At 40.0% G+C, this 16,214-nt stretch overlaps 3 protein-coding genes across 6 annotated transcripts; 1 reads left to right on the top strand and 2 right to left on the bottom strand.

The window, feature by feature from the left end:
- Positions 1 to 1,071: 1,071 nt before the first annotated feature.
- On the bottom strand, positions 1,072 to 1,913 carry RB195_001318 (uncharacterized protein; the record flags this gene model as incomplete). Its single annotated transcript, XM_064198046.1, has 3 exons — positions 1,072 to 1,247; positions 1,733 to 1,830; positions 1,894 to 1,913. The coding sequence occupies 3 exons, from the start codon at positions 1,911 to 1,913 to the stop codon at positions 1,072 to 1,074; spliced, it is 294 nt and encodes a 97-aa protein (XP_064053927.1).
- Positions 1,914 to 2,132: 219 nt separating this feature from the next.
- RB195_001317 (uncharacterized protein) lies at positions 2,133 to 9,178 on the bottom strand (the record flags this gene model as incomplete). 3 transcript variants are annotated; one of them, XM_064198043.1, is made up of 24 exons in its annotated part: positions 2,133 to 2,212; positions 2,308 to 2,442; positions 2,949 to 3,114; positions 3,175 to 3,250; positions 3,318 to 3,435; positions 3,756 to 3,846; positions 3,965 to 4,042; positions 4,093 to 4,187; positions 4,259 to 4,380; positions 4,440 to 4,567; positions 4,768 to 4,896; positions 4,977 to 5,119; positions 5,373 to 5,399; positions 5,520 to 5,620; positions 5,688 to 5,832; positions 6,381 to 6,471; positions 6,651 to 6,729; positions 6,833 to 6,959; positions 7,105 to 7,190; positions 7,253 to 7,375; positions 7,442 to 7,587; positions 8,322 to 8,414; positions 8,484 to 8,543; positions 8,999 to 9,178. In XM_064198043.1, the coding sequence occupies 24 exons, from the start codon at positions 9,176 to 9,178 to the stop codon at positions 2,133 to 2,135; spliced, it is 2,619 nt and encodes an 872-aa protein (XP_064053924.1). The 3 variants fall into 3 exon arrangements, with proteins under 3 accessions (XP_064053924.1, XP_064053925.1, XP_064053926.1); XM_064198044.1 differs by having other exon boundaries at positions 2,192 to 2,212; positions 2,318 to 2,442; XM_064198045.1 differs by lacking the exon at positions 5,373 to 5,399.
- Positions 9,179 to 12,020: 2,842 nt separating this feature from the next.
- On the top strand, positions 12,021 to 12,545 carry RB195_001316 (uncharacterized protein; the record flags this gene model as incomplete). 2 transcript variants are annotated; one of them, XM_064198041.1, is made up of 1 exon in its annotated part: positions 12,021 to 12,545. In XM_064198041.1, one exon carries the CDS (start codon positions 12,021 to 12,023, stop codon positions 12,543 to 12,545), a length of 525 nt encoding a protein of 174 aa, XP_064053922.1. The 2 variants fall into 2 exon arrangements, with proteins under 2 accessions (XP_064053922.1, XP_064053923.1); XM_064198042.1 differs by having other exon boundaries at positions 12,162 to 12,545.
- Positions 12,546 to 16,214: the final 3,669 nt, after the last annotated feature.

Raw genomic sequence — 16,214 nt, 5'->3', positions numbered from 1 at the left:
ATAGAAACCACCAGAAAGAAAGAAAACAGCTCCGGGCAGTTCGTCGGCGCCATCCTATTGTGGATAAATCGCACACATCGACCAGGGAGGCGGACCAAAGCGGGTCAAAGCGACATGAACCACGTTGCATTTGCGTACGCACTCGAATTGTGCGGTGGAGGCAGCAGTTGGAACCGGAGTGGGACATCACAAACTGTAGCGACTTCTGGTGCTAGAAATGCTTCCACTACGCTCCACCTCCTCGAGAGAAGCCGCGTACGCAATTGCAGCGCGCTTCATATCGTTTTGAGAATATTATACTTCATGCACACACAACACGTCCGAAACTGACGGTACTTCTCTTCAGGTTTCTCATTTGAGGGCAACTGATCTCCATTACAAGAAATTTATTCTCGAGTTCATTATGGCCTACCCAGCTGCTTCGCTTTTAAGACGGACCAGTTGTCTAGTTTGGACAACGAACGACCTACAGGTCACATTTAATGATATTGGAAAAGTAATTGCCATTGCTGCTGCAAAGAAAACCAAAGCAGAGGTGGTTTTTCCAATCTCTCATAAAAATCTCCACTTTCGTTCCACTTTTCCCTTGCACATTATTTCTTGGCCTTTCGGAAATCATGCTTGATCTCAGAATTTTTCGATGACATCATTGTGTCTTCTCTGTTGCTCCTGTTCGTCCTGCTATCTCGCTTTAGCGATTCACTTGCCATTACGCCTTCATCTTACAGAACATTTATTGTCTAAGTCGTAATTTAGAATTTTGCATAGTGTACTAGTACCGATAGACAATGTGCTGATAATAAATCTACAATAAAGAAGAAAGATATTGCCAGTCATCTTTCATCAAACTTTGTTGACAAAGCGCCGATGAACTCTTACAAATTGTGTCCTATGATTACAATAACCGTTCAGTGCTATTGATGGATTATCGATTATCGGCCTGCCGTTCGGAGTCCGAGGTATTGTCGGATCAATATGTTCTGAAGCAGGTGGAGCGTAACAGTTAGCGTCGAGGGGAGAACCTCACTAGCACCACTAGTCCCTGCAGTCCGACTGAAGCTCACTTCGATTCTAACGCGCCGTTTCCAGAGTAACCTCTTGCGCAACTGCACCGAGCTTGAGATCGTTCAGACACGACTGTATTAATGCGTTTGGCCGATAAAACAAGATGACTGTAAGTGCTAATTGTTTAGGAAGCATATGAAGTGCGAAGTTTCCACATCGTCTGGTGAGTATAATCGCCCATCCTGAATCAATCATTTCGTCGAGAATGCAGAATTGGGCTGCAGTTTATGGATCTCTCATAAAGAGACCAGTCGAAGTACTTTCAAAGAGAAAGTGCACTCGCTCAAAGTATAGATCCGATATAGATCACGACGCACGAACATCCCAACCAACTTACCAACTCTGGAAACACAGTCAGATATATACTGACACATCTTGCGGAATAAGAAATCCCCACAATAACGTAGCATGGGCTCCCATTCTTTGTTCCTTCATAAATGGCATGTCGTAGCAAACATTTCGACGAGTACTACCTCCTTCCTCTTCAACAGGGATATTTTAAGTGGAATGAACACATCAGTCAGCTGTTTTTAGTACCCAAACGCATCTTAGATTGTTGCATAGAATTTAGGATTTTAAATCAGGTTCGGGAAGTAAAATTAGGATCGGTAAAGTAAAACCGAAGAAGATTGCTACACAAACTGCCGCAACTTCAAACTTGCCACACCTGCAACAATCTTGCACAAAATCCGAGCTTTCACATACTTTGCTTTTTTCACCGTTTCATTTGCAACAGGAAACGAACACGGAGGGCTCCGGAAGCCCCTGTCCCAGTGAATTTACTAACCTAGAAAGTTTTATTAACAGTATGTTATTAATAACATTTACAAGTGCTTCTTTAAGAACATTACATGTTCGAGCTCATCTAGTGCATAACTAACGAAGACAATGATAATAATAATTTAAAAAACTGATAATTCCCTTACAAAAATTAAAAAAAAATCAAACAAGAAGAGGAGGTAAATTATGGCAACAGTGATGAAAGATGAGAAGTTAGCCTATGGGAGTATCAACCTTGACCCGGACTTTATCGGTGAAATCTGTAACCAATGAGCAACTGATGAGGTTCATTTCAATTTCAACTTGGCCGCGAGCCTCTGTTTTACAGTACTTGGTTTCTTTTTGGCTATCCCTCGCAGTGGGTCTCCTACAAAAACTACTATCTGAAGGATATACAAGAAAACTTGGAATGGAGCATGCTATAAGCAAAAAGAAGAGTCGGTAATAAGAAAGGACTAATACCTGAACCAACCACAACTTTGCCTTTTTTCTTTGCCCGTTCCTCACGCAGCAAATCTCTTTCTTCTTCTTCGCAAGCCAATTCCATTTCAACATCGTACGTGACGATTTCTCGTTCAGGTAGTTGTTCTCCTTGTTCTAAAAGGAAAACATCATATAAACGTGAAGTTGTACGTCGTCGAAAGCAATTTCCACGACTGTGCGTGGAAGTGCAGCGCAAAAAACAACATGAAGCGAATGTAAAACAGCTTGTATTTGGTTCAAATACATCCCATTAAAAAAAAGGATTCAAAACTGACATCAGAGACCAACACTAAATGGGTACTAAATGGCCGGGAAAAGGAAAAATTAAAATTATATTCAGCAAGAATCAACCTCCAACGTTGTCGCAGCATGAAATGACTGCAATTTTCCCCGCCCTTATAGTTCCACCAGTGTGGATTAATCATCAAAATTAAGAAAACCATCGGTATCAAATGTACACATCTGTCTTATTGTCCTTCGATACCAAAATATAACATCGGTTATAGAAATGGTGCAATTTTTCGTGAGTCTTATTAGTAAAATATCATGTAAAGCGCGAATATAAAAGATATCTAAAGAGCAAAAAAAAAATAAATTAGCATGCTGAAAATTTTTCCAACCTTCCAATTGTTTCGCTGTCTTTTCCAACTCATCTAATCCTACAGCCTCAGCCAACCAAGCAGATGGCCGAGGTTGACGTCCACTGTGACTACGTCGAGCAAACATTTGAGTCATATTTACTTCCTCGAGCATAGGATCAGGCTTTTCCACAACCGACGAAGCATACTAAACAACCCTTTGGCAACCACCAAACACAAAAAATCTAAAACAGATATTTGCACGTACATTCTTTCCTCTTTTGGTCAGTTTTAGTCGAAAGTCAACTGGAATTTCGTTCTGAGGGTCGCCGCAAGACTCCGCACTGGAGTAGGAAAATATGTTCGCTATTACAGAAACGTTCCACTTTTTGGACATGAAAACTGTTTTACCCTGTCGATGACGTAGGTTGGGTCACATGAGTTTCGCTCTGAACAGTGCATGTCTCAAGATCTGACCTCCTGTGTGAAGAAGACGCTGATTCACTGACAGATGAGGTGTTTGTTCCAGCTGAAGTCAAACACGTGAGCCAAAAACAACCTTAAAAAATCCACACACTCTCACAAAGATGTTAAGATTTTACGTTATTATTTGATAATATCTTTAAAAAATAGTCAGGAAGGGATTCTAGAAGAAAAGAGAACAGAGCTAGTAAAAATAATATAGAAGTTAAGGAACTAGTACACGCTCAAATAGCGAAATGAGGGCTTCTCAAAATGAGTGTAGAGTAGCAGCAGAAAAGTTTGTCTTTTGGGGCAAGGAAGGGAAAAGAAAGACGAGCAGATTACGAAGAAGATGTGAGTTTAAAATCAATTCAGTGAAGTTCCGACCTTCAACAAAAAGTTCATGCTCCTCCGATTTCCGTTTCTTCGCGCTTTTCTTCGGCGATCTACGTGCAGGCGATAGGGAACGACGAAGACGCTGCAACCCATCGTTAAAGCAATAAACTATCACTTATGAGGCAACAATACAAGCACTGAGCAACACCAATGATGTTCAACTTCAGCGCTTCTTTGAATAAATTTTAATGACAACCAACCTGTTGTTTGTTAATTTCCCTCTGCAGTTTTACTAAAACATCGCTGAATGAGGAATGAGTAACATTAGCCTTGTCCTCCTGTGAAAAGTGTTTGACATAATGAAAGAGGACATTTTAAAGATTCTTACTTTGTCACGACGCATCCACTCCTTCAATCGTGGCAGTAGCGCTAATGCAGCGTCGAACATGTACTGCTCGACGCGACTACCTTCGTCGTTGGCTTCTTAACAATAATTTCCATGCTGATTAGTCTTAATATAACGAAATTTTTGAATAAATTTAATTGTAACTCACCCCTCAGATGTTCCAGCACCAGCGACCTTGCAGCGTACCAATTGACTAGCTCAAAATGAGGGAAAAGATATTTGTCCTCTGTTCCTACCTCCTTTTTCAAGCGCTGTTCCATTTCATATATCCTAAAACGAAGTGTTGGAACTCATATTACAAGACTGACGAGAAAAAGTCATATGTTCACTTTAGTTGCATGGGCACATTCAAAGCGTGAAGAAAATTCCCTCCAAAAACCAAAGAATCGAGTGGCGTGTATACTGCGTGTATCCATCCAGAAGGGATCATCAGCGTTTGGCCCTCATCGATAACTACCTGGAGGATATATTCTAAAGACCTTGGTTTATCTGAGTGGAACACTGATTAAACAGATCAAATAAATAACATTTCTATCAGAAGTTAGCTAAAAACTATTGGAACAAAGTAAAATGAGTTGAATTTGAACAAAATGTGCAGTGGGATGCCTAGACATTTGAATTCGACTCCATAACAATTGTGATGTACAGAGCACTAACCCGACGTAACGCTCCCTGAGGCAACAAATCACCAAAGAATGTCTCGGTTTTAGTTTCAGATCGCTGATGTTCCTCAAAAAGATCCAAAAACTCATCGGTTGGCTCAACAATGTAGAAGATTTTCTGCCCCTGAATTGAATACTCATAAGCTCCATATATTTCTACTTACATTCTTACAGAACTTCCCATTGTGTAAAAAAAGTACTGACTTCATAAATATGGTACCATACACTTGATCCTCCAAAATCTATGTGAAAGTCTGTATACGATCCAGCCATACCACACAAACAGAACAACGCAACTTCGGGTTTGTTTCTACGGTGTTCTTCTAGCACTTCGACAACCTGTTGCACTAAAATTTGTAAATTAGGACAGAGAGCAAGAAAATCCAAGCTTAGTAGCTAAGCCAAGTTTACTAGCGCCATCCCCAGCTCATCCATCATCCTTTTCTAACATCTGATTTTCTTCAAACTTATCCAAAATAGCCCTATCTAAAAAATGGTTAGATTTCATCCGCCAGTCATTTTAACTCCAAACAATTTCCACCTTTCAGTCAGACGTTTTGGTGACAACTTTTGAAAGAAAACAAAGATGAAGTTACTCACCCTTCATCGACGATGGCAAGTAATCGACTGAAAATGTAGAAGTAAAAAAGGTTCAACTAACATCTCAAAATAGGCGAAGTATGAACCGCAATTTGCATAGCAGTTTCAAAATCTTCTCGACTGAATGGTGTAATTAACAAAACTTACGTTCAGGATCCCAGTTTACAAGGTCGTTTTTGTCCGGCCACAACTTGTGCACGAAACTCAGCTCGGGTACCAGTATCGGTGGAGAAATCATTTTCCTCATGCTAGAAAATAGATCTGGATTGTTCAAAAACAATATGTTAAAAGTTCGTTCCCTGCATATCAATTCACCTCTCATTTTGACTGAACTCTAGACTCAAAATGTTGTAGAGCCGTAGTCGCTGAGGGGCAACCATTTTGTCGTAGAAAGTTCCGATACACATACTTTGAGTCACTTGACGATAAACGTCGATTGTATCGACTTTGTAAGATCGACCTGAATGATGTGTTTCCATAGGTAAGAAATTCGTCACAAATTATGACAATAAGAACAAAATTGGATTAATTCAAACATTTCCAATCCATACAAGAGCTGAGGGGATTTGGAAAAAAAAAGGTAGGGGAGGGCTAATCTAGATAAACCAACAACACTAACATGTGTATTAAAATTAGAGTAAACCCAACCAAACTGGAGCCGACGTCAACGCTTCGAGTAGAAAAAAACAAGAAATTGATGCAAATGTTAACGACATCATCAAAATAAATGCAGAAAATGAGCAATCAAAACATTGTTTGGCAGAGGTAGTGCAACAACCTAATATAGTATTAGACAAAAAATACTAGTGTTCATGATTTCAATAACAGAATTTAAAAAAAAAAAACGGTTCTGATACTATATATAAACAAATATATATAAATATAGAGAGAGAGATCGACAATGAACTAAATGAAAAAAAAAACTAATTCATCATAGAACAGAAGGATATATTCTAATCAAAGATCAGGAAACAGGAAAATTAAATAAAAAAATCGAGAAAAAACTACCTAAGATCTCAACAATGGAACGAAGTGAAAAGTTTTCCTCCTTATCTGGGACTCTGAGCTCTAAGCCTCGTGGTTGTTCGATCAAATATACCTAAATTTGTTCGAGTAGCTTTACAAAGAAAAATTAAAGAAAATGGTCGATACTGTATTGCGTTGCTACACCTGTTCTTCGAAAATGTCTGATAAAACCAATGCGTGAAGTCAAATCAAAGCTACATAAGGGAACAGTTAGTCGTAAACAGTAGAAAGGATTAGAAAATCAGAAAGAACCTTCTTCCAGTCTGATCTCCGATCGAATTGATCCATAAAGTCAAAGCCATTCTTGCAAATGATAACATGCTGCTCGTTCCTTCAAACATTCCAAAAACTTCAAGCATGCTTGGGAACAGAGAAAGGCTATAGCAAGAGAGAAATATTAAAAAGATGTTTTCTAAGTAAGGTATCAAACTTACGGAGGAGGAATCTTCGCTTCTATCTTCACGAATTCTTTTATCCATGACTCTGTGCCAATCTCGACCGGAAGATTTGCCTGCGAAAGATCATCGAACGCGAAACGATGTCGCAGTAGAACAGTCTTCACTAAAACAGGTAATATGAATGAAACTCCTTTCAGTGATCAACCAAAGTTACTTGAGTAACGACGAAAATATATTTACATTAACAACTGAAAAACAACCTATGACTGGGATAAAAATGCAAAAAAAAAGCATTTTGTGATACCCACTCTGTGTGGATCCTTTGGTCAGTGCGCATTCAACGCAGTGAAATTTGTCAATCAACACGTCTTCATACTCCTCCACTCCAACACAACTGCAGCAGAAATGCGTGTTAAAACATAAGCCCGTAAGTATCTGTTCGAAACATCAAATCACCTTCCATGAAACCACTTTGCACATCCATCACATTGTATCCAAAAAGTATCAATTGGATCTATTTTTATCGTCTGCCCATGTTTGGAAGTCGGCTCAATTAGTGGTTCACCAGTTTCACTTGTGCTGAATCAATTGGACAAAAATGTTCCCCATAAATGGAAAATTACATGCACAGGTGAGATCACTTACTTTGGCACCCAAATAGCCTTCTCAGGTCCACATACAGCACACTCATTCAAGCTTCCCGTACAGTGTTCATTTTCAGAAACCGGAAACAAAGCAAAATGAAAACCAAAAATAAAAAGAGCATATGAAGGCAAACTAGTATAAAGCGCCTTGGATATGCTGTTCAAGAGCAGTATTTATAGAGAATGATTTGTAGTGAGCTCTTCGATTTGCAACATGAACAAGCTACGAAATCAAAGGGGGGGGGGGGGAATTGGGTTACTCGACTCAGAAACGAAATTTAAAGGCATCATCCCACGAATCTGGGGTGGTGCGGGTTTATACCAATACGTAGATTGTGAAGAGGAGGGTGATTCCGTCCATTTCTTCCTAATTGCCTAAAAAAACGACCAGGAAGATGCGGCGCGTGCACAAGGCTGGCGCGCTTCAATCGAACTCGTTGTAGAAAATAGCGCCACGGAACGCTCGAACCCGCATCTTTCTGGCCATTTTTTACGGCAATTAAGAAGAAATGAAGGGAATCATCCTCTTCTCCATAATCTACGACCCCGTACAGGCATAATCCACTTTAAAAACCTGCACCACCCCAGATTCGTGGGGTGATGCCTCGAAATGAAAAGTTATATGCTTAAGGAAGGATCACTGAGCTGATAGATTCGAGCACAGCAGTAGAAAATACTTGAGAAATTGTTGAAAAACATAATGAACAAAACCTTGAGTAAACAACAAAAATTCTGAGGACACCCGATATAGGCAGAAAAATAGTTTGACACTACGATAAAAAAAGGTGGTGAAATAAATGTCGAGATCCTCCAACACGAGAAGAAAGAAACAAAGAAGTGCGAAAACTGACGCTGCAAAAACAACGATTCGTGAAAAATACCTTCGTGTCTATAGACAACGGAAGAAGAACACCAGTCGAACGGCTGGATATTGTTTGTTCTTCTTCCGTTTTCATAACTGATGTTTTATGGTCCTGAAGCCACTCATTAAATAGACAAAACAAATGAAAAGCCGGCAGAAAAGCAACTGAATTGATGGGTACCGTGAAGTCTGCACTTGGAGAAGTCGACGAGATCTCTTCTGCTTTGAGTTCTTGTTTAACCTTCAAATAACATCAGGCAATCACAGTAAAAAAAAACAAATTTTATGATCTCAAAAACGCACTATTGTAGTGTCAAACAAAACCCAATGCACTGTCAACATGTGTATTCCACTTACACAATTTCTCAAGAATTTCCTCGAGATTAGATATTCTTGTGTGATTTTTTTTTTCAAAAAGAGAAAAAATTCTCAAAAATACAAAGAAGGCCTCCAAATGGAAAGAATTACTTCGTCCGTGAGAAACATAGGGAGAAGGAAACACATAGATATGTAACGTATTAGTGAGAACTTGAGAAAAACGGCAGCCCTGCTTGGATATGTCTTCCTGATCAGAGAATAAGTGAATTTTAAAAAAAAATTAACTCCTTATTTGTGCTTGAAAAAAAAACCTTCCCGAATTGAGAAAATAAAAACACGAGAACAAATACTGAATCCTTATAAGCTGCGAGATTTTACCGTAAACTCTGCGTTTTCCCTATCAAGAGAGGTTGTCGTTGTAGACGGGAGACAGTATGGCAATAGATGTGAGGATCGAGAGGCTGCAGTTGTGCCGGACAACTCGGATGCCGGCGTGGATGATCCACATGGAACAAATTCGTGAAACTGATATTGCTGGTCAGCACCACATTCAGACATCCTCACGCTTCTCGTTTGTGGCTGGAACAATGGAATAATGCCATTAGAGTGAAAATTAAGCTTTTTTGGTCCACGAGAAGTAAGAAGTAAGGAGGGTAAGTGGTCTGCTACTCACAATTTCCTTACTCAACAAAACTAGTCTATTAGATGAGACGGAAATAATTAATTGGATAGTGAGTGAGTCTAAATACTGAAAATTAAAAGAGGAAAACACGAGAAGCGAAAAAAAAACAACAATGCTTCCCAAACTTTAGGAAAAACGCAAGGTGCAGCTAAAGAAGCACGATAAGAAGCTATGGAAATCGCAGAAGTGAAAAAAAAAACAAAAGCAACTGCGAGAACAAAGAACTCCTGGAGAAAAAAGCTCCGAAATATCCACTTCGCCGGACGGATGGAAACACAAGCAAACAAACCCACTTCATTCGGATTTTTCATGTGTCGCGGTGGCGTCGCGGCTTTTCTGGTTGGGTCACGCTGGTCGCTCCTGGTGAGCACCACACAGGTTAAAGGTTAATGGTGTATAAGGATGTGAAAACGAGAAAGATCATCATTCGTTACAGTGCTGTCTACTGCTGACTATGTGCCACATTTTCAACTTTCCTTATTATAACCAACACACTAAGAAACCTCTGGCATTGTTAGCGAACAGATTTTAACAGTTATTTTGAAATTAAGAGATTAATAGTTAGTTTTTTTCTTAAGCTTCTACTTTCAGTTGCACTAAGCGACATCCAATTACTTTTGCCTTCGGGGGCGTCACCTTTTTGAATCTTCTATGTACAATAAAAGGCAGAGCTGTTTTGGTAAAAACTACCCTAGAACAACTTGTTCAGAATCGTTTCTTAATCTTAGTTTTTATATATTGTATAGACTTAAAAAGATCAGATAGGACAAATTTTCGCTCCTAGCGGATATTTCTTCCTCGTGCGTTAATATCGTACATTTTACTTCAATCTCATTTCTGTAATGCTTCTCATTTTTGTAGCGCCCTAACGGTATTGCCAAGGGACACACTGCCTCCCTCAAAACTATCCTAAGATTGTTCATCTCTATCGTTGTATTTTAAGTGTTGTAACTAGAGAGAAACAGCGTTTATTGTACACTTCATTGTTGAAATGGAATGCTAAAGAACAGGCATGTCGTCGTCTTCTACCAGACCGAATTTTGAAGAAGATTGAAGGTGGATCGAGGGCGCTCTGTGACATCACCCTTTCTAACGCCAAATCTACTCTGCGGGCAAAGTATGATAGACTTTTGAGTATACATCGCAGCCCTGTTTGTGAAAACAATACATCCACAGACCACCGAATACCAATAAGCTCTAATCAAAATACAAACATTGATCAAACGGCTAGAGTCACAGTAATTGGTGATGCTCATGTTTCCGAAAATGCTATGGATTTCTTAAGCCTAGAACCCTTATTTTTGATAGCTCAGAATATCAACAGTGCTTTCTTTCACAAAGTTGTAGGAGGCCTTCGAAAACTTGGAGACCAACTTAGGAAGATTAAAGGCAAAGATGTAAACACACCACAATAAACGTTTATAAGCAGAAAGTTACTTGAACATGTCCCGTTCCATCGTACTTTTTATAAAGAACTTGAACCAGTTAATGAAGCTGATGTAAAGCTTAGAATTGTATTAGCAGGAGTGTTAGCTGCCTTCAACCAACATCAAAGTCAGCGGCACAGAAACTTGACCAGGAATAAGTGGCAACGGTTTCGCGAAGTCCGAGAACTAATATCCAATGGCACACACCGTACCTCGGCGAGCGACAGAGGAGTTTGTAGTTTGTTTACTGCACAATATAAACGTTTGAACCATGTTTGGATGAGCGTCGGTAAGGTTGCTGGGATTGACGAAAGGTTTCTTAGCAGGTTTAAAATATAAACATCGAGCTGTCCCGTTTTTTACAGCCTGATTGAAACGCATGAGCTTTCAAGGAACGACCTAAGATCAATGTCAGCGGAGAATTATAAAATAAGGCCAACAATAAGTTGTATGGGAGAACCAAGAGATCGTATCTCTTGGTTTCTAAATAGAATTGTGGGTCAACTACTACCAAAAATGTCCTCTCTTCTATCAAGCAGTTCACTATTCCTTGAAGGTTCGAAAAATACCAGATTCGAACAAAATTACGCCACAGACTCATTTGACGTGACGTTCTTGTACACAAATGTTCAGAACGAACAGGCGTTACAAACTTTATCTGAAATGCTAGATAGAGACTGCCGTAGTACAGAAACTTTTGCTCTAAGCAAACAACGCATAATGATACTGATCAACGAATGCCACCAGTGCAACATTTTTAAATGGTCAGGAAAATAAAGATAAAGTCAGGATAAAATCACTGGCGTATCAATTCACTCGGGATCCGCCAACGCCAACGTTTTTTACTGGAATTCGTAATCGTTGAGGTTTTTGAACGCGTGTCGGCCTATACAATGACTTACGGGGGCCAGCCGGTGATCAAGTCAGTGTTTTTATCCTCCCAGACAAGTGTAGTACCAATTTATCGACTCCGGAGGGATGAAAGGCTTGGTTTGCACTAGGCCGGTTTCGAACCCTCGACCGTGTGGCTACAACGGACCTCTGACCGACTGCGCCACACCCGCCCTTGCAACAAGACGACTTGCTATGGGCTAAAGGCTTGCTCCAGTTCTTGCAGTTTGCCTTATGAGCAGAATAGAACAACCAGAGATAGAACGTCTTCCAAACATGTACTGCTGTTATATCGATGATTGCTTCATTATAACATCAACGCAATCTGAAATGGACGAATGCTTTAGAAATTGGAATGAGCGATCGCAGTACATAAAACTCACTCGAGAACAACAAAAAGATGCTTTATTTAAATGCTCAAATAAAACTACATAATGGCATTGCAAGTGTGGAATGGTATCGCAAGGAAAGCTCGAGAATCATACTGATAAACGCAACGTCAGCTCATCCTATTGGCATGAAAAAGGCAATTATTCGAAATATGGTCAAAACAGCAATGTGCACAGCGGATAGAGAACGGGAGAAATCACTGAAACTTGCCATAGCTAGTTCAAACGGTTACATGAAATCGAAATCTAACACCCAATCACGAACTACAAGATGTGAAGATGTGATTTTGCGAAGTCAATGCTACAAATGGTTTCAACGCTTTGAAAATGGAAGTGAGAGCTTAAAAGACGAAGAACACCGACGTCGTCCTCAAGTGATAGACGACGAATTACTGAAGAAGGCGATCGAGTCTGATCCGACACAAACTACAAGAAAACTTGCCCTAGAGTTCGGATGTTCGAATTCGACAGTTGACGAGCATTTACATACAATCGGGAACACAAACGGTGCGGCAAATGGGTTCCTTATAAGCTGAGTGATGAAAATAAAGCTGTCCGTAAATCGAAAAAAAAATCGAAGAGGAAGAGTTGGGCTGGAAAGTTTTGCCGCATCCGCCGTATAGTCCGGACTTGGCTCCTTCGGACTACCATCTATTTCGATCGATGCATCACGGATTGTCGGAGAAAAAGTTCAATAATATCGACGAAGTCCGATCTTGGTTCGCATCATACTTCGACTCATAGCCAACCAAATTCTTTGAGGACAACATCCACAACCTTCATGATCGATGGCGAAGCGTTGTTGATAGTTGTGGAGAATATTGTTTGGAATAAAGACTTGTTATAAAAAAGTTTATGATGTTTGAAGGTTTGAGTCGAAAGTCTCGTTTATATCCGAACAACCTAATAGAATGTCTAACGTGTAACTTGCCATTCATATTGGAGGAACTGGAAGGATGCTGAACCTACGTATCAAGGAATATTTGGCTGGTAAAAGGCGTGGAAGTTCGGTAACACCGTTAGGGCGCCACAAAAATGAGGAGCATGATGGAAATGAGTTTGAAATAAAATGTACGATGTTAGCGCACTAGGAAGAAATATCTGCTAGGAAGGCATTGGAGGCATTCCGGATTTCCGTCAAGAATCCAGCCATGGGTGTCAAAAATGAGTGCTTATCAATTACCAATGACTTCTTGCCGTTCGTAACACTCTGTGAGCTATAAGATTGCCCCACATGCAGTTCCTTAACGTTATCCAGACACCAGTACTTAAGGATACTGCACATTGCGTAGATCTCATTCGCCTTGGTGACAATCTTTAAGTACGCGGTAGCTCACCAGCCCTGCTGTCGGTGAGACTGGTTAGTTTGTTTTCCTTTTGAAGGTCTTGCGTGGTGTATTTAGAACAATATGGAGGTTTGGCAAAGAGAGAGGGGAAGTTTGATCGGACGTGCATGGCATCACAGAACTCGAACTATTTTCAGGCATTTGATAAAGAGAATTTGTCGAAACGTCATGCCAATAATAAAGTTTTACCTTATCCTCGTTGGCACAACAAGAAAACATAAATATCTACCTTCTGACCTACACTTTTGTGCACTCGTGTACAATTAGCGGTTTTTGTAATCGGGATTTATAGTAAGTTCTCAAAATCCGTCTTCAAGCTAATAATGAACGATTGCCCAGAAAGTGGTGCAGGAATTCAATTTCTGAATACTAACGTATTTGAGGAGGGCAGAAAGTAGACCACATCGAACTAGGATCTTAGAGAGGTTCAAAAAAGAAAACAAACTACGAAAATGGTAGAATTTACAAAAGAAAAAAGACAGAAAAAAAGACGTTTGGAGATTTAGATGGAATTCTCTGCACACTGCGGAGGAAACTCAGTACATCCCTTCACCGACGCGTCGTCACCATGTTGCCATCCGTTTAAGCCGATTGTGTGCATCGTTACCCTCGAGAATGGCCGGTCTGCACCGAAATGCTCTTTTTCTCTTTTTTTTAAATCTATTGTTCGTGTGGGGTTACAATATAGCATCACTTATCTTAGCTCAATTTACTTCGTCTCCACTTACAAAAAAAATGAGAGGAAGGAGCAAGAACGAAAATAAAACAGGACTGAATCCGTCATTAAAATCATTCTTCACGGCATCATTCTGTGCTGTCAGGGGAGAACGGTTAATTTCTTAATTTCTTGTCTTATCTGTGTTCATAGTCTAAGAGTTGCACAATTGTTTCTCCTCAGTTTAAAGAGAAAAGGGGCGCCTTTTTTTCAAATACCTGTGGAGAAATTCTGACCGCCAGATAGTTGGTTCTGCTGTTTGACGTCAACTGTCTTAACGGTTCTGCGTTAAAATGCATCACGCATGCTGACGACCTAATCTGACATTCCTCGATAAGGGCGGAAGCGTCCGCGGTTTCCGATTTAGTTTGACGTCGTGTAAAATTTCGAATCGCCTCTTTCACTTGCATGAAACGGGTGAAACTGCTAGCATCACCAGGGGGAGTTTCAAGGGATGTCATCAATCTTCTCCTAATAAAATGCTGACCAGGTTCATCATCTAGTGTCAACAGTTTAGTTCTTGCTACAAAGTGCTAGTTTTCTTTGCAAATACACTGACAATGTTTGCCTGGAGTTTTTAAATATCAAGGGAATCCATACTATCTCTATAGAGTGTACTTTCCGAGAAGAAGGAAAAATGATGTGTGTGCAAGCTGCCGAAATCCTGAAAGTAAACGTTATATGACCTTTTGGGATACTCAGCATCTTCTGGCACAGCGACGACGTAAACGTGTTATAAGAAAACCAGAACACATTTGCATACATTTATTAATATCTGGAATATACACAACTTCTATATGTCAGCACTGGGCAGTAGCACCGAGATAGTATCAAAATTCTAGAGAGCACAGCTTGATAATTGAATAAATGTACCCATAGTTGAGAAACGGCTAATTACGGTTATGGTCATATATCCATACAACTTCCGAATTCCTAAAGTACAATGACGACATGTTTTGCACCTTTTCAGGAAGCAAATTCAATAGTTCAAATAGCGTTGGTCAAAAGTACATATTTTTCTAGTAACAACTGCATTAGACAAGAAAGGAACGTTCTCGAACAAAATATTCTGTTACTAAAAACCGACTGTTCACATGTGTTGTGACTAGCTGCTTTTCAATTGAAAAATACTATTATTGTCATTATTATGAAGATGCATAACAAACGACTATTTCTGAGGTCGAAGGCAGTTTTTTTTGTTGAGATTCTTGTAAAAAATGGAAAAAAAAAACCTATAGGAAATTTTAGGTGCAGCGTCATACGCTAAAAAATCGTTGGTAGTTCTGAAAACCCCTTTTCTTAAGTGCTTGAATTCTTAAGAATTATGCATTTTTCCGAACTTGGATGAGATATGGTCGAGTCAAAGCGACTCGAGGACTTGTGCAGTTGTGTAACTGCGTGGACTGCGCTCGAAGCGGCAGTGGAGCGAGCGCTTGAGATCGCGGCGGGACCACTGCTACTCCAGCGACGACTGCTGGTGATTGCCCCACCTCGATACCAATCGCCACATTCGCGGCATAGAACGCAACCGGTTATGCAACTGTAGTAGACTTCAATTCACTTTGGCCAACTACAAACGATCCTCGGGAACTGTCCCGGTCATCTTTCGCTAGTTTTGAGGCCGATAGAATGCCACTATTCAGAAGATCTGTCTACCCTGCCAGCGGAATCCATATATTCCCTAGAAAATGCAATGAAGACATGGGGACAAATGGGGTTTACCATACATGGTGGCTGACTTATTGAATCTTTTGTTCCCTGTAACTCACTCTGACTCTCAAGTAATTCTTAAAAGGAGGGGTTGATTGATGATTTAAAAGTTTGATTTAAAAGTCAATTATATATCTGCCTAGCCCCACTACTGTAATAATTGTGAGTTCGGCGAACTAACAACGGCACTTTAAAAAAAACGACAGTCTTCTTGATGATAGAATCAACCACCAAAATTTTGAAAAAGTCATCCCGCACCATAATATAGATGTTTGCTAATAGATATAGCTTCATAGAGACTCGAAAGAGTCTTGAGATGGAGCAGCAGAAGCGAAAACAAATACAAACAGATTGAGGGTCGAATTCATAGGGGCAAAATGGAAATACGAAATTCTAAAGTATGAAAGAAAAGCAGTCTACCCTGACAAAAAAAT

Source organism: Necator americanus, chromosome IV (genome assembly GCF_031761385.1).
Source record: "Necator americanus strain Aroian chromosome IV, whole genome shotgun sequence".
In the NCBI taxonomy this organism is placed as follows: domain Eukaryota; kingdom Metazoa; phylum Nematoda; class Chromadorea; order Rhabditida; family Ancylostomatidae; genus Necator; species Necator americanus.
Note: the sequence above shows the minus strand (reverse complement) of the source record. Positions and strands in the feature narration are given on the sequence as shown.